The 17941-nt window shown below is 53.7% G+C and overlaps 1 protein-coding gene across 3 annotated transcripts in view; it reads left to right on the top strand.

Moving 5' to 3' along the window:
- UMODL1 (uromodulin like 1) overlaps positions 1-17941 on the top strand; it is a 63713-nt gene that overhangs the window by 9526 nt on the left and 36246 nt on the right. For all 3 annotated transcript variants that reach the window (XM_073231302.1, XM_073231301.1, XM_073231300.1), the window contains exons 3-7: positions 1090-1251; positions 2076-2197; positions 4666-4852; positions 6436-6576; positions 15648-15902. In XM_073231302.1, coding sequence (XP_073087403.1) covers positions 1090-1251; positions 2076-2197; positions 4666-4852; positions 6436-6576; positions 15648-15902 — 867 coding nt within the window. The remainder of the gene's footprint in view (positions 1-1089; positions 1252-2075; positions 2198-4665; positions 4853-6435; positions 6577-15647; positions 15903-17941) is intronic.

Here is a 17941-nt window from a genome sequence, read left to right as displayed (position 1 = left end):
TGAGGCTTCTCGCTGCCACCACTCATCATCCCAGCCCTGCCACCACTAGCTGTCACCTGGACCATCACAGTGGCTCTCAGCTGGGTGCCCCCACCCTCCCAGCAGCCAGGGCATGCATGGCCACGCAGTGTCACATTTCCCCCAGGGCAAGGGAAGGCACAGAGGAAGGAGTGTAACAACACTGGGTGCAGAGTAGGCCAGTGGCTGGTCAAACCCCAGGCACCTGGGGCTTTACACACGGCGAGAGGCAGCTCCAGCCCCGATGGCCACCTGAGGCCGCGAGAGACGGGGCCACACAGCTAATCAGAGCACTTGGAGGATCTAGGTGGGCACCAGTGGTGTTCCCTTCACCCCTGGACTGCCTCAGCCCCCCAGGGCCCTCACCTCAGCACAGCAAGGGTCTGCTGGGTTTCTCCTGTCTTTTGGGGGGCCCTGTGCACTCCTGAAGTCCGCAGGGGTGCTCTCTGCTCCCCCAGCCTCTGCAGAGGCACCTTTCCAGGACAGCCTGCCCTGCCCACCTGCCCCAGGCCCTGCTTTTTCCTCACCGAGCCTCTCCTCCCATCTCACCTTCTATAGGTCTTCTTGGGCCTTGGCCTCTGTTCACTGGAATCTATGTATCCTGAAGCCAGGGACTTTGCCTCTGGTACCTTGCTGGGTCCTGGGCATCTTGCACCATGCCTGGCACATAGTAGGTGCTCAATAAATATGAATGAATGAGTGAGGGAGTGAATGAGTGAGCCATCAGGACCCAGAGCACCAGGGAGTCCTTTAATGGGGTGGTGGGGCCCCTGCACATGGTCTCCTAAGGCCTATAGGAGAGGGGACACCCAGAACCCCACCTGAAACTGCCCTTCTTCTAGGAAAGATGGTCAGACTACATTAAAGTCAGAGCAACAGCCCTCCATGGCTGCTCTGCAGGATGTGGTGAGGTGCTTTCCAGCCCGGGATATGGCCCTTGAGCTGGCCACACTGTGTCCTCCAAGAACTGCAGATGGAATCCAGCACCAGGAAGCACCTCAGAGGAGTGCCTGCTCAGCGCTCAAGGATGCTGTTGCTAACATTAGTAATTGCTAATCGATCTCTCCCCAGCCCTGAATCCGTCCTGGGAGTTTGCTTCAAGACCTGGGGCCTGCCCTGCAGTGGGGCTGGAAGCATCCACCTTGCCCTGTACCCTGGACCCCGATTGTCCCGGACTTCAGAAGTGCTGCCCCTCGTCAGGAGGCCACCGCTGTGTGGTGCCCACTCCTGGAGGTAGGGCTGAGGGCTCAGAAAAGCAGGTCTCCAGTTAGGCAGCTGAGCAGGGGATGGGGCCCAGGCTCTGATCTGGGTGAAGGTTGGGGAGGAGTGGGTTTCCAGAAACAGCAGCCCCGGTTTTACCAGGAGCCTGCAGCCGTGTGCCCAGCATAGCACATTCCACTCCTAGGCAATGTGTTTGTCAAAATTGGCCACCAAAATCTCAGGGGAAGGTGTTCACAGGTGCTCTGAGGAGGGGAGCAGGGACCTGGATTTCCCAAGTTTACCTGGGGAATCCCTAGGTGCTCTGGGTGGTGCTGGCTGGATGCTAAACTGTCATGGTGGGAGGAGGTAAAGCTGGCTGCCTGTGAAGCACCTCAGGGAGCTGAAATCACTCTCACAGCATTTGGCAGGTCCATGGCCCAGCCCTCACTGCATGCATGCCTGGTCTGGGAAGTTCTGCCCTTGACCATGGCCTGCCTCTAGGAGAATGGGTTGGTGGAGGTTCAGAGTGAGGGGAATATGTGTAAATAATAAATATATGTCATGTGCAATAAATATTATAATTCATTATAGTATTAGTATAGTATATACTATATAAGTATAGTTTAAATTAATAACATTGTTACATATAATATACATTAATTCTGCTATTTTGCTATATGTATTATAGGATATATGTTAAATATCATGTATTATGTACAGTCTTATCTAGTATCCATTATATACAATAATCTATTGTAGAGTGTGTTAGGATTATGTGTATAACATAAGAGGCAGGGGAAATGTCCAAGCCACCCCTAGTGGCGGCCTATGACCCGTCAGTCTGTGTCCTTGGGCAGTTCCACAGGGGAACCCGGAGGGTTTCTGGTACAATTTGACTGTCCTGGTGAAAATGGACTTCAAGGAACTCCAGCAGGTGGACCCCCGGCTCCTGAACCACATGCGGCTTCTGCACTCCGTGGTAGGTGGGAGAGCCACGGGGTGGCTGCATGTGTGGGCATGGGGTGGACACAGGTCAGGGGGAGTTCCATGAGTGACCCCCGAATGACTGACTCTTAAACAGATGAGAATTCCTCATTAAAAACCAGCTCTAACGAGGTGTGATTTCCACATAATTTGGTACATGCACAAAGGTGTGCAGGTTGCGTTGTAAGCCCCGCCCTATATGGAATGTAAAGTGAAACCCCGAATCCTTCACCCTCATGCTGCTTGAACAAAGGCCCAGAGGAGACAGCCTAGACCCTTATCCACCTTGCTCAGACCCCAGGTTCTGTAGGGCGCCGGGGCCTGGCCTCCAGATGTGGTCCTCCACTTTGGCCCTTCTGACGTTTGGGGCTGCCTGCCATCGCAGCACACTGGGCTACACCCACAGGACCCCAGGGATGTGCCCAGGTGTGGCAACCGAAAGTGTTTCTAGACATGGCCACCTGTCCCCTTGAGGGGTGCTGCTGGTGGCCCTGCTGTGACAGCTCACACCTCTGACACATCAGCATGGCTTTCCAACCAGGACTTCACATGATGGGTGTTACCATCAGTCCTGGGGACCCAGCAGTGGGCAGGGGATCCATCAGTCCCATATGCTGGCTCTCCCAGGTGGTGATCTGACCTCACAGCCGGCCTCAGGGGTAAGTGACCCAAGCAGTCACCCCACACTTAGCGTGAGGTCCTGCTGTTACCTCTTGAAAAGCTTAATACTTTTTGAACAAGGAGCCTCACATTTTCCTTCTGCATTGGGCCCCACACAGTGTGTGGCTGTTCCTGCCTGACCTTCACATCCCATGGATGTGTCCCATGTGGGGCTGGCGGTCATGGTGTCAGTCCCGGGGTCGGGTCCCTCTGTGTTTAGGACAGTGGGCTGTGGTGGCCCCAGAACAGAGGACATACATGCTCACCTTGCCCTGGGCCACACAGTAAGACAGCCAGGAGATAGTCCAGAACGTCATTCTTGCCATCTTCCCCAGCTAGAAGTGATTTTTGTCTTAGCTCATTAGGGGGTTAGGCTGCCCTGTTAGCCAGTAAAAGCACAGCTCTGCAGCCAGATTGCTTGGATTCAATCCCAAAGCTGCTGTGTGACTTTGGGCAAGTTACTTAGCCTGTCTGTGCGATAGCTACCTCCTCCATTAAATAGGACTAACACGAATCCTGTCTGAGACAGTGACTGTGAGGTTCATCATGCATGTGAAGAGCTTGCATGGCACTGATACACGTAGGCTCCGAGCTGTTTAGTTGTTGTCATGGTGGTGGAACTGTAAACACTATTGTCCTGTGTCATCTGTTGTCTCTTCATGTGTGTAGGTTTTGTTTCTGCAGGCAGACACCACCGCCCTGCGGGAGGGGGCCTGCCCTCTCGGGTCCTGGCTGGTGTGGGGCTCCCAGGAGGCCAGGGCTGGCATTCGGTTCTGCCTCCTCAATTATGGGCTGTGTCTCCCGCTGTGAAGGGGTATCGAGGGTGCCGAGGAGGAGACGGGCTCCAGGGCCCTCAGACTGCCTTTCTGGCTTCCCACGGAGCCTTGGGTGCCTGTTGGCAGAGCCTGTTTTGTGATGCTGCTCTGCCGGGGCTGGGGGTGCAGGGAGGGGGTCATCCCAACTTGCCTTGCTTCCCAAGGCAAATTATATCTTGAGATTTTAAGATATTAGGCTGGAGCAAAGAAGAATGTATGTGAGATGAGAAAAGGGATCATTAACTTAGAAAAGAAATCAGATGTGTACAACATGAGATCATGGTCTGACAGCTAGTTCTCTGATTCCAGATCTAATTCTGTCACCAACTGCAAGTGTGGGGGCTGGGGGCCTGTCGCTGGCTGGTGTTTCCTCCCGGAACTGCTGAGCCAAGCACCGCAGCCTGGGGGCTTATGCGACATTCATTCTTTCTCTGTCTGGAGGCCGGAAGCCTGACATTGAAGTGGAGGGATGGGTCCATTCCAGGACTTTCTCCTTGGCATGTAGACAGTGGTCTCCTCCACATCCCCTCCAACATCCCCTCCCCACCCCCACCACTCACACCATTTCCTTCTATCTGTGTCTATCTCTGTGTTCACACGTCTTCTTTGTATAAGGACACCAGTCATATTGAGCAAAGACCCACCCTAGTGACCTCATCTTAACTAAGTACATCTCTACAACCCTATTTCCAAATAAGGTCACATTCTAAGGTCCTGGGGGTGAGGGCTTCAACATAGCTTTTTTTTTGGGAGGGGGAGTGACAACATAATTCAACTCTTAACAACTGGTGTTGCAGAAGTATTTAGAATCTGGTTTCTAGGACTTTTATTGGGCTGATGACCAATATAAAAATATTACAGACGTCCTTTCCTGCAGAGCTGAATCATGCATGTGTACAGTTAATGTTGATTTCCCCCGGCCTCAGCTTCCCTGCCTGTCTGACGGGAGCGCCGTCCACTGTGTGACAGTCTAACTCCGGCTTCACAGGTCATAGGTGCCTTGCAGCCTCTGGACCCCACTGTCCATCACCTGCAGTCGGCCGGTGGGGACACCTCGACCACTGTGTTGCGGCTGCTGCTGGGCCTGCCGCAGCCGGTGCCCGTCGCTAACGTCTCTGCGATGTTGACTGGCATCGTGAAGCGCGTCTATGAAGTGATCAGCGTCCAGGTGCAAGGTGGTGCCCTCCCTTGGTCCTCTCCTTGGGGAGGGGGCATAGTAGAAGCAGAGAGTCCAGCCGGCGAGGGGTGGTCTTCCCATGTTTAGCTCACTCTGCCCATGCCAAGTTTAACCCCCAAGTTCTGAGGCAAAGATTTGAGAATGTTTTGCCCCAACAGCTCTCCCCGTCCCCCGCACACCCACTCACCCCCAGGCTTCTCCTGCCAGCCAAGTGGGCACTGGCGAGCAAATCCCAGAACAACTCATGAATAACTTGTTTCTCCAGTTCTTGGGTTTCCAAATTTCCCTGCTGCCTTTACCCACCTTCCCAGGGGGCATCCCTGTGCCTTGGAGGCTGTCTCAGCAGAACTGTACAGAGCTGAGCATGGCGAAGCACACAGATGTGGCCTTGTTTCTGGAAGGCATCCCTTAGTCTGTCTTTTCCTTTCTTCTGATTTTGGTCTCTGTCAGGGGTCAGCAAACTTTCTGAAAAGGGCCAGACAGGACACATTTTTGGCTGTGGGCAACGTGGCCACTGTCTCCCCTGCTCAGCTGTGCCCTTGCAGCCTGGCAGCAGCCGAGGGCAGTGCTGAGCCAGGGGCTGGGCTCCCATGGCCTGAAGCTGCTGCGGTTTGCTGTTCCCTGGTGGGCAGATGGCTGCTCAGCTGGTGAAGCTTCTCTGACCCCGAAGGTCACACAGAGTGACAGCAGGGTCTGGAGCCTGCAAAAGTGAAAATGGTTGCATCTGATTCCCTTCCAAATCCACAGATGTGCTTGACACCAGGCCAAGCAGTGCCAGTAAGGGAAGGGCGTGTCCTGTTCTGCCATGGCCCTCCATCCAGACACCACAGAGCACCCCGGAGGGATGCCTGGAGGCAGCAAGGGGAGGCTTGTCTCAGCAGGAGGCTGTTAGAGAGGCCATGGGGGCGGGTCTAAGGAGCATGACTTTGATCTGAATGGGGCGCTGTCAGTTCTGTGACTGGGTATCACAGTAAATGTTATCTAGCGGCAGGCAAAAACTAGCATGGAGATGAGCTATAATTAGTAAATAACTAATAGTCACTTATCTTGGCCAAGAGGGGGTTGGCATTTTGTGGGTGACAGGTGGTCTTTTTCTGTCTGGCTTGGATAAAGGTGAAGTGGCCTGGCTTTGTCTGCCTTCATCCTGGCCTTGCCTGAGCTGGTGTTCCGCAGGGTTGTTTCTGTCTGCTAGGATGGTCACCGGGCCTGGCTGGCTGCCTGGGGCCTCTCTGTTCTCCTTCTCAGTCCAGAAAACTGCCCGTCCACAAGGTTTATTCCTGGGTAGGATGCTCGGACTGCATCATGACCCTTCAGACTCGATATGGTCCCACAGCAACTCGGGCCACGGTAGCCTCCCACCTGCACATCCTGGCCGCCAGGTGAGCAAGCCGCGTGCCCTGAGATGTGGGCCGGCTGCCCTGGTGAAGGAGACCAGTGGACCATGTGGGCTTTTGAAGATGGGGCTTCATAAGTTATCGCAGGGCCCACTGCCCAGGCCACTTCTTCAGTTTGTGTAACACAGGTGTGGAGACTGATGAAAATGACCAGGTGGTTTAACTCACCTGTTCTCCTTTTCAATAGATGTAAACAGATGTTTCTTCTATGAACTCAGTGCCTGCTCTGGAGGAGAAGTGTGCTCCAACACGCGGGGCTCATCTCAGTGTGGCTGCTGCCTGGAGTCGCCCACCTCATCTCCCCAGAGGCTGCCCAGCATGTGTGAAGGTGGGTGGCAGGGCCCTCCCAGGCAGGGAAGGGGTGGCTAAGGCGATTGTTCCAGCCCAGCACCCTCCATCGCATAGGCTGTTCTTGCAGTTCTTTGGTCTAACAAATGCTTGTTGATGTGCTGTTCACTGCGCCAGCTGCTGCTCGGGGCGACACGTATGAACAGATCATAGTCTTTGCTCCTGGAGAGAGCACACCAGGGGCCTGCCAGGCACAGAGTGCAAGCAGGATGCCTGTATGATTTATTTTTAATGGGGACCCTTTTGAGAGTGGAAAGGGCTTGATTAATACTCACACTGGGGCCTTGAAGAGCCTGGGCTGTCCCTGGCATTGTAAGGTCAACCCAGATGGCAAAAGGTCATGCCGGTGCTGGTGGAAACACCGAGAAGGAAGTGCCCAGCTCTGCTCCAGGTGGGTTCCTGCCACCCACTGGCTTGGAGAAAGAAGAAACTATATTTTGAAAAGTGCTGTGAAGATGAGCCTCAGAGGGCTGGAATCTAGGTGGCGGAGGCCGTGGGGAGAGGTGGATGCCAGGAGCACCCTGGAGACAGAATCTTTGGGACTTACTGGTGAACTAGATGTGGGAGAGGAAGAGGAAATAGGGCAGCGCACAGATGTCTTGCTTGAATGATAAACAGATGGGGGTTTCTAGATGAACTGGGTAGACTGGGGTTATTGTTGTCATTTTGGGCAATGACAGTTGAAACGGAGTGGAACAGGAATCGAGGGGAGATGCCACAATGCTGACTGAGACCATCAGTGGCAGGTTAGGGCTGTGCACACAAACCCGGGGTCAGCAGCAGCCAGGTGGCACTGAAGCTGTGGACCTCCTGGGAGATGGGGCAGAGGCCTGGGCCTGCGGCTGAGGACCCCCACTATCTGGAACAGGAGGGGAGGTTTGCAGGGACGGGGTGAGGCAGAAAGAAGAGTGGGAAGGGGGAATCCTTATAGGCACTTACTCTGAAGAGGCTCAGAGAAGTCAAGCGGAACTTGGAGGAGGGGTGACTCCCAGGAGGTGCATGACGCTAAAGCACATTTGTGTGCAGACGGAAAGGAGCCTGGCCCAGTTCAGGCCTCCTTGCCTCTGGGAAGCTGCCCTTGGAATCTCTTGTCCCCCTCCCTGCAGGGCTGCCCCAGCTGCAGATGGCAGTCACCTGTGGCTGCTCCTGCGGAGGTGTAGGGCTCAGGGAGGCACATAGTCGGCAGCTGTCTGCAGGTGGGCTGGGCAGCAGGTGCAGGCACTGGCCTGGCAGCTGGGATGAGTGGGAGAGGAGCAGGTGGAACCCCAGCTTGCACGGGTCTGGATAGACATGTGCACCTCCCCACCCATGCACAAATGTGCCCACTATGCTTTGCACAGGACCCCCCCACACAAACACTGTCCTGGGTCTCCTGACTTTTTGGGGAGAACCCTGTCCAGTCAATGAGAATAGAAGGCTAGAGTGCAGTTATTGACAATACTTTGGTTAGTAATCTGAAAAAATATCTGATTATTTACAGTTAGGAATGTTCATTCAAATTGCCATGCTATCCGGCGCAAGTTGCAAGATCCCTTCCAGATGAAGGACACTGGACAGCTAGATATGGATAGAAAGCTGACTTCACTTATAATAGGGCAGGGAAGACAAATCCAGTGCTTGCAGACCAGAATTGCAGAGTGAATTCCAGTCGCATATTGCTAAGGGAAACAGCATGTGTTTTAAATTTAGAAGCTAATATAAATGAGCAATCTGCTGGAATGGATGAGAGGTACAAACCCATGGAAAATACAGCACAAATTTCAGATGCTTTTCTTGTGAAATTAGTCACCCAATTAATGAGACATGGGGCAGCTGGATTCTTGCACAACGCAAAACCGTAAGAAATATTGCATGGTTTGCACTTAATGTTCAGGAGCACGTTTTGCTTTCAGGATGGACTGTAACTGTCTCCAAGGGTCATCCTAACTCCCTCTGACACAGCCCCCTTCCTAGCTGGAACCCAGTAGCTATTCAGCTCTGTGGATAAAGTGAAGGTTCCTGTAGCCAAGATTCTCCCCTGGCCCTGGTTGACTAGCTCCCTACACACATGTGGGCAATACATGGCTGTTGACTCTATATAAAGAGCTCTGCCCAGTGCCCTGGGTGACATGGCTGCAAGGCTGCAGGAGAGCAGAGACAAGGACAGAGACAGATGGCAGAGGGGTCCAGAGGCAGAGACCAGCTTGCTGCATGCAGACTCGCTTTGAGTGGACAGGATTCTAGTAACTGATCTGCCACAGTGGAAATAAAGTTGGATTATAACCCTTTCACCCCAAGAACGTTCCATTGTCATTTTCGGTCTCATTGACTCTGCAGTGAACTTGCCAGGTGCTAATATCCATTTGCAAGGCAATTGGCGACAGTTGGCAGGATTCATTGTTGACCAGGGAAAAGAACAGGCTGCCCTCATGGGAGGGGTGTCTCAGCGGGCTACCCCTACGGATGGGGAGACTTTCCAGTGTCCCCCAGTGGACGTGTGGTCTGGTGTGGCTTGCCTCCTAGAGGACTGGGCCCCACCCCAGGACTGGGACAGCCCCAAGGCAACACCTGAGGCAGTAAAGGAGGCCCTCAGCAAAACAGGGAATTCCTTAGAGAAACAGAGTGCCTGCCAGGCTGCGGGAATGGTGGGAGGTTTTTTTCTCACAATATTGAGAAAAGCTGAAAGGGAGAAAGACATCCTCCTGCAGGAAGCAAGGGAAGAGGCAGCACCAGAACATGAGCTGCGAGGTGCCGTTGAGGAGGTAAACAATGTGCTGGTGACTGAAATGGCGTCGCCGTGAGGTACGGTGGAGATGGTGAAGGATGTCGTGGTGGCCCGAGAGGAAGCAGCACGAGAGCACAGGCTGCCAGGTGCCAGGGGCAGGTGAAGGAGTTAATGGAGCCGTCAGCTCCAGAAATGGAGGAAAGAAGGCTTGATGAACAGGTGGGGGTGGAGGCCCTGCCTCTGCCGGAGGCATCAGCCCCTCCTCTGTTCAAACTGAAAGCCAGAAAGAAAACCAGGACTTGGCAACCGCGGGTTCCTCCAGGAGGGGTGCAGCCCCCTCCCCAGGTCGTGGAGCACCCTGTGCTCAGCTCCTATCCTCAGGCTCAAGCAGTGAGGGCACCAAAGGAAATACGGTCTGCTTCTCGAAGGAAGAATTTAAAGGGCCCCGTGAAGGTCACGAGAACCCAGATGCGGGTTTATTTGATAAAGGCAGGAGCAGACAGCAAGAAATTAGATGGAAAGTCAAACAGACTCTTACTGGAGCTGTGGCAACAATTGAACCCAGAGCAGCCGCCCTGGCCGCTGAGGATGAAGCAGAAGGCAGAGACAAAGCAACAAGATGGGCCTGCGTGTCTGCAAGACTGTAAGTCCGGGGAGAGGAAATGCCAGGGCAAAACACCTCTAAAAACTGAAATCAGTCAAAGGGAGAAATAAAGTTTAAAATCGGTTCATTGCTTACAAACTGCAGTCTGGGGCCATTTCTCTATTTCCTGCTCCTGCAGAAGCAAAACCGGCCCTCCCCTCCCCTCCCCTCCCCTCTCAGGTACAGATGAGCCCTCCTTGCCCAGGTAATTACCCATTGATATGGAGATGAACTTCTCTCCACCACTGAGGAATGATGCAAATGCACTAAAACTGTACTTCTTTCCACCTCTGAACGCTTATTGATATGCAGATATACTAAAGCCTGGCGAGATATTCTGGAAATGTTACAATTTAACCCACAAAGACTTTCTGCTGGAGAAGCTGGAGAAGGTGGGTATTGTAAGGCCCACCCATGGTTCTTTTGGTTAACTCTTTTGAGTATTTGTATACTGCATTAATTTGGTTACAATGTTCCAGTTTCCTAGAGGATTGAGGGCACATAGAGGGAGAGGCGAGAATCCTGGACGGTTGGAGTGCGGATAAAGTGAAGGTTCCTGTAGCCTCCCCTGCCCTGATCGGCTCGCTCACTACACACGTGTGGGCAATATGTTGCTATTAATTCTATATAAAGAGCTCCGCCCAGTGCTCTGGGTGACACGGTGGTATGGCTGCAGGAGAGCAGAGGCAAGACTGGAGTGCAGCAGTGCTGAGGACAGAGACTGAGACGGCTGTGTGGGCAGAGGGGCCCAGAGGCAGAGACCTGCTTGCTTCCTGCAGACTCGTCTGAGTGGATAGGATTCTAGTGACTGACCTGCCACCGTGGGAATAAAGTTGGGGATAAATCCTTTTACCCCCAGAATGTTCCATAGTCATTTTTTGGTCTCACTGAATCCACAGTGGACTTGCCTTGGCCTGAGACCCATTGACAAGACAAGCTCTGTAAAGAAACTTCTAAATTTGAGGCTTGGTGAGGGCAGGGCTGCCCACTGGAGAGGCAGCCAAGGCTGGCGGGGAGCAGCTGCTCAGGTTCTCCCAGTGGGTGCTCTCCCCCTCTGGTCAGAGTTCACACAGCTGAATGCTCAGAATCGTGGCCTGAGTCCTCAGTGTTTCCCACCTTTACAAGGTTCAGGTGTTGAGCTGACAGGCCTCGGGGAAAGAGGAGCAGAGCCTGGCACGGAGACGGTGGGAGAGGTGAGGCCCCACGCGCCCTGCTCAGCCGGGATGGGTTGGCACTGCCCGGAACACATAATGGTGCAGACCCCTGAGCAGTGTCCGAAGTGCGCCGCTGGATCTAGGTCCAACTGTACGATGGGGCAGGCCATGGGCCATATGGAGTCAAGAACTGGGTGTTATTTTTGAAGCCACGTTATAGGATGAACATTGCAAAGCTAAAGGTCAGCGAGAAGAAAGCATCCTGGCTGAGGAAGGACTAAAGCCCAAGTGAGAGGGAAGACAGAGGGGCAACGGGCAGAAAGGCTATTTCCAGTTTAAAATGTGTCGAGGTCTGTCCTACAGAATGGGGTTGGCCTCAGTATGTTAAAAGTTGGAGCATTTGGCCAGAACTTCCCAGCAGGTTGCACTGTTCAGCCGAGAGCTGCCTTGAAAACAGGTGGAAGAGTTGGGAAGTGCTGTCATTTCCTGGTGCTCCTGTCACCAAATGCCACCAACTTGGCCTTTAGTCTGGTCGGGGGCAGAAGGCGAGTCATCACCACTGGGCCCCAACCGAGGTGTGGGCGGGGCCCTGCTCCCTCTGCAGGCTCCGGGGCAGGATGGTGCCTGGCCCTGCCCACCTCCCAGGGGGCTGCGTGTGTCCCTGGCTGTAGCCGCGTCCCTCCGGCCCTGAGGCCGGCCCCTTCAGAGCTCCCTCTGTCCACCTACTCCCCGTTTTCTGCGTGTGGCGTCAAATCTCCCTCTGCCTCCCTCTTACGAGCTCACCTGTGATTGCATTTGGGCCCCACCTGGATAATCCCGACCATCTCGTCTGGAGAGCCTTAACTTAATCATGCCTGCAAGGACCCCCTTTTCCAAACCAGGTAACTTTAACAGGCTCTGGGGACTAGGGGCTGCTGTCTTAGGAGGTTGCTATCAGTCAGCTTTGTGGGGGGGGATAGCTTAGTTATTGGACAGCTTTGCTGTTGACTGTCTTCTTACCCTTTCCCAGCCTCAGTTTTGTCCTTTGTACAATGGGCTCATAGCATCTGTCTCCTGGTATTGTTGGAAGGCCTCAGTGGGATGATGTGCAGGTGGCACTCAGCCCATGCCAGTGCTATGTCACTGATGGCTCGTGTGGCAATGTGACAGATGTTGGGAGGGAGTGTCCATAGCTCCCCGTGAAAACCCCACAGCCCCGTGTCCCTGCTGCTACGATGCAGGCCACACTGGCCTGGACATTCCCACGTGTGTGTCTGGCATTGGGGTGGGTGTTAATTCATCGCTATTTCCATCAGGGCCACGGCGGTGCTGGTCACATAGTAGATGCTCAGTAAGTATGGAACCGTAAGAAATTGCCACTGGAGTTGGTCAGAATAGTTGAATATGGACATTGCAAGGGCCTCAACGTTAATACACTGGAGAAGGGCACATGAATGTTCAGTGGTAGTGTTGTCCTCAGGGAGAATTTATTTCCCTGGATTAAAGGGGAGTCTCTTGCTCCATGTGCCCACAGACTCAGTGGCCAGAAGCCACAGACAGACGGCAGCTGCTGCAATGCGTCTGAAGCTTTCATGGCATTCAGACCGGCTGTGTGGCAGGGACCCTTTGCCTCTCAGTTTAAAGAGCGAGTATCTCTCCAGCTGCTGTAGCCTCCTGGCCTCTTCCTGTACTAGTCTCAGGGTTCTTCTCAAATACACAGGCATACACTACTTTAATCTCCCTCCGCTGAGAGGCTTTTTAACGAACGTGCTTTTAAATGACCAAGCACCAGGCCCGTGATACGGATCAGCCATCTGCAGCCCCACATCACATCTGACTCCTGAGAGGCACAAGGACACGGGGCCACAGCCTGGATGCGGGTTGTGCACAGCTGCTCAAGCCCTCGGGCCTCATTCTTGGCCCCCCACTGCTCTTTCCTGTTACCTGGCGCTGCATTGTTGTCCACAGGATTAAAGAACATCTGGCATTGTGTGGCTCGGCAGCACAGAGAAAACACACAGTGTTTTCAGGTTTCCTAGGGAGACACACGGCCCCCCGGGAAGATGGAAAAGCTGTGTGGTCATTGGAAGTTCCAGCAGTTCCAGTGACTGGGGGGGAAGGGGGGTGAGGCTCACAGGGCCCCACAGCCAACACGCTCCCACTCTTCCTGCCACAGAGGAGAGCATCACAGAGCCTGAACAGCTGTGTCTGTGTCCATTTGTAGGACAAACTCACAGAAAAATACTGGACAATTCAGGAGGTGTCTTCAAACCACACTCTGCCTCCCCTTCCTGGGAGTTATCAGGAAACTGGGAACTCAGGTGCAGGTCACACACCCTGTCTAAGTACCACAGGGGAGGGAGGGCTGAGACCACATTTCTCATGAGCTTCCAATAGTTCACACCCACCTGCTTTGGGGGGGGCTTGTGGGGCTCACAGGACTGGAGGTGGGGCATCGTGATTTATAAAGCAGGGTGAGTCACAGGACTAGGGTGGGGGGGTACTCAACTGTGAGCCCCTTGGCAGCCAAGGCAAAAAGGGAAATGGGTTGAATTGTAACAGTTTTCATTTTCTACTGAAAGGAAAAAAATGTATTTTTTTTTCTGGAAAAATTTAGAAAGAGAATTTTTCTATCATACCGGAAAGCATACCTCCTATGAATAGTTACATGAAGGGCTTTGGGAAACTTTAGACCCTTTTTAATTCTTCTATTGTGGTTTTGAGGAAGATTTTTAAAAAATCTCATGGCTTGTCTTTATAGAACTCAAATTTCAATGTAAAAATTATGGTGCCTAGACTGAAGGTTGCCCTACTTTTCATGTAATTCATATTGCCCATGTGCCAGTGTAAGCCAGAATTTTTCTCCCCAAAAGAGATTTAATTCTATTTTAATATTAAAATATATAGCACTTGCCTTGTTAGAGTACTCCCTAAAGTGTGGATTTTGGTATGGAAACAGAAACCTCAGCCTGACTCCTGGGTTCTGCTCCTACACCAGGCCACAGCTTCAGATGATGAGTTAGCCCAGCAAAGTCTGGGCAAGTGACGTACGTGTGACACAGAAGGGCCTGAGCCCTTGGAGTTGGACTGAGATAATGTTTATAAATGTAGCGAGAAGCATTGTACCACACACCAACCTGCTCAGGCTGCCAAAGCAGAGAGCCACGAGCCCGGTGGCTTAAACAACCTGCATTTTTCTCTCTTGGCCCTGAAGACTGGAAGCCCAAGGTCGAGGTGTCAGCAGGACTGGCTCCTCAGAGGCCCCTCTCCTGGGCGTGTAGACGCTGCCTTCCCTGCGTCCCCACGTGGCTGTCCCTGTGTGTGTGTGTCTGTGTCCTGATCTCTTCTGAAAAGGTCACTGTCAGGTTGGATCAGGGCCAGATCTCATTTGGACTTAATCACGTCTTTAAAGACCCTCCCTCCAAAGACAGTCACATTTTGAGGTACTGGGAGTTAGGAATCCAGCATTTGAATTTTGGGATATGTGTTTAAGCCATGGCACACCATAGTGGCCAGTTACACAACGTAGCTGTGTTCGTGTCTTGGCTATTGTGAGTGACGCTGCAGTGAGCGTGGGCTGCAGATAAATCTTCCAGATCGTGTTCTCATTTCCTTTGGGTATGTCTTGCCTGAGAATTTCAGCCCCGGGCAAGTTTACTCCTGATTCAGTGAGACCAAAAAAAGATAGTGGAACGTTCCTGGGTGAAAGGGTTTATACCCAACTTTATACCAACGGTGGCAGGTCAAGCACAAGCATCCCGTCTGCCTCAGGGCAAGTCTGCATGCAGGAAGCCGGTCTCTGCCTCCGGGTCTCGGTCTGTCCTGGGTGTTGCCGCCACTCCAGCCTCTCCTGCAGCCGTGCAGCTCAGAGCACTGGGCAGAGCTCCTCATATGGAGTCAGTAGTAACGGGTTACCCACACGTGTGTGGTGAGCCAGCTGACCAGGGGAGGTGAGAATCCTGGCCACTGGAACTGAATCCTGGCCACTGGAACTTCCACTTTCTCTGCAGGGTACATACCCAGAAGTGGAATTGCTGGGTCCTATGGTATTTCTATTTTTAACTTTTTGAGGAAGCTCCATACAGTTTTCCACAGTGACTGCACCCATTTACATCCCCACCAATAGGGCACGAGGTTCCCTTTCTCCACATCTTTGCCATCACTCACTGCTCCTTATCTTTCGGATAGTGGCCATTTTGACGAGTGTGGGGTGCTGTCTCACTGGGGTTGTGATCTGCATTTCCCTGGTGATCAGTGGTGTGGAGCATTTTTCATGTTCTGTTGGCATCCCTATTTCTTCCTTGGAAAAATGTCTCTTCAGGTCCTCCACCCATTTTAAAAATTGGAGTATTTGCTTTTTGCTATTGAGTTGTTTGAGTTCCATATATATTTCAGATTTTAACCGCTTATCAGGCATATGATTTGCAAGTACTTTCTCCCATTCAGCAGGCTGCCTTTTCATTGGGTGAATGGTGTGCTTTGCTGTTCAGGATGCGGCCCCTCTTGCTGATTCTTGCTTTCGTTGCTCCTCTCTGATGTTCTCTGTGTCTCCCTGGGGCTTGCCTTCACAGATTGCCCTCCCATCAGAGACTACATGGCCCTCAACGTCACCAGCAGCAGCTTCCAGGTGTCTTGGAGTTTAAATTCCACCCAGAACCGCACTTTCCATGTGCAGGTTTACAAGGGTGAGGAGCTCCTCAGGAGCGCCAGGACCAGGGAGATGACCCTGGAGGTGGCCGGGCTGGAGGCCGGAGTGCTATATGGGGTGAGGACCAGCTATCAGGCGTGCGGGGCCCATGTCACCGCCGTGCTGACTGTGAGAACCGGTAAGGCCACTCACCGGCTCCGCGTTACCCAGGAGCTGGGTGCTCTGTCTCGGGTCTGTTGGCCCCAGTGACTCCGATCCTTGTTCTTCCTATAAGCAGGGCAGGGTGGTCATCGGCCCGGCCCCCTTCCTAATGGGCCTGTGGCAGCTCCGCGTCCTCTGAGCAGAGCCGTGGAGGTCATGGTCTGCACAGGTGCCATGGTCCCCCGGCATGTCATCCTGCTGGGGCATACTCAGATGCCTGAGAGCGGGGAGCCCCAGAGCCCCGAGGGTTGCTCCCCTTCCTGTAGGTTGTGGGGCTTACAAAGCAATCAGATGGAGTGAGGCAAGAAGTACGACAGCAGAACAGGGCAGCGATTTGCATGCACTGAGACCGTTTGATACCCTTAATTCCACGGGCTGAGTCTGTGTAACTCTCCAAACCAGAGAGCAGAGCGCAGGGTATTCACCAAGCATGCCTCACTCCCACTCCACACACTTGAAAAGCAAACATAATGACCGCTATATTGGGGCCGTGAAGAAACTTTTCTTCCCCAAACAGGATGTAGGCATGAACTGGGAATTCCGGTATCCGAAGTCAGCTGGCACGGCCCACGTGGCCCTGCCCCGTGGTGTGCTCCCCTCTGCCTGGTCGGGGGGCCCCTGGGGGGTGGAGGCCGCTCCAGGTTCTGCATAGGGGACTTCTGGGCTGGCCTCTGGCAGGGGGAGGTGGGTTGGGGGTGCGGGGCACTCCAAGGCACTCTGGTGCAGGGGCCAGAATGGGGGGAGCCCCAGAGAACAGAGCACAGAAGTTGTGGCTGAGAGACCCTGCAAGGTCCACCGTGTGCACAGAGGGATGCTTGTGATGGCGAGGGTGGCATGAGGGACACCTTGATGGCATGGCCCACACCCTTGATGGACTGATTTGGGCTGACACATGCCGAATTGTGGTGGCACACAGAATGGGCTCCCAGGGGGCCCCAGACACACAAAATGCAACCCCGGCTCTGCGTGAGGCTCTGATTTCCGGGCAGGCAGCAACTCATTTTCTCATTACGTTTTCAAAGTGCTTGGGAGGATGAGCGGAGTGGGGCCCCTGAGACCCGGGAGGGCTTCCTTCCCTGAAGGCCCGGGAGCGAGGCTACCCCAGCTCCGCATCCCGCTGCTGTCTCCCCGCTCGGCTGCCCCCCAACCCCAGCCACCCTCTGCAGGGCCCGTTCATCTCTATCGGGACAGGGAGGATCTTGCAGGCCCACCCAGCCCCCGAGCCCTGTGCCCTGGGAAAGAAGACCTGCATCCCAGTGCAGGAGGGATGATCGGGAAGATCCCAGAAGACTTCTGAATTGCCAGCCTACTGCCTCCTGGCCTTGACCTTCTTTCCTTCCCCACATTGTAAAAGGCCTTTGGTTTGCAGAGCCCTTCTTAGGGAGGGAGTTTGGTTTGCCTTGAAGGCCCTAGCTGATCGGTCCAACCTTATCCCGATATTGAGAGGTGGTAGATATTATTGTAGCAGTGACACCCCGAGCCTCCCCTGAACCCCAAACACTGGTGGCTACTGACCATCCATGAGGGTCTGTGATGTGGGCAGGATCGAGGCTGAGGCCACAAAGGATATGTTTCTCTGGCTAAGATGGGAGAAGGTCCAGAGGGCCCCAATCTAGAAATGAACAGTATCTTGCTGTGGTGATGTTTCTGCGGCCTTAGGCATGAGCATGCATCAGTGATAAACTCTGCCCCTCTCCCCAAAGCCTGCGAGCCAGGGAGAGCCGGGATGGGGCAAAGCTGTGGGTAGTGTCAGGTCCTGGAGGAGGGTGCAGGGTGCGGCAGGCTGTGCCGCAGATGTGGGTGTCACTGTCGGGACGGGGTGGGTATCCGCTCCCATGTTTCCCTTGAGTTTCCCCAGCTTCGTTTATGTCCAAAGAAAAGGACAGCTCCCTTGTAGGGTGACTGGCCTATCGGTCTGCGTGGGACAGGGAAGGTTCTTGACAGGTGGGACTTTCAGTGGGACCTGGAAAGTCCTGTGCAAACGGGGACAAGCTGGTCGTGAGCACAGGGGGCCTG

This window comes from Manis javanica, chromosome 3, assembly GCF_040802235.1.
Source record: "Manis javanica isolate MJ-LG chromosome 3, MJ_LKY, whole genome shotgun sequence".
NCBI classification, from domain to species: domain Eukaryota; kingdom Metazoa; phylum Chordata; class Mammalia; order Pholidota; family Manidae; genus Manis; species Manis javanica.
This window is presented reverse-complemented; position numbering and strand designations above follow the sequence as displayed.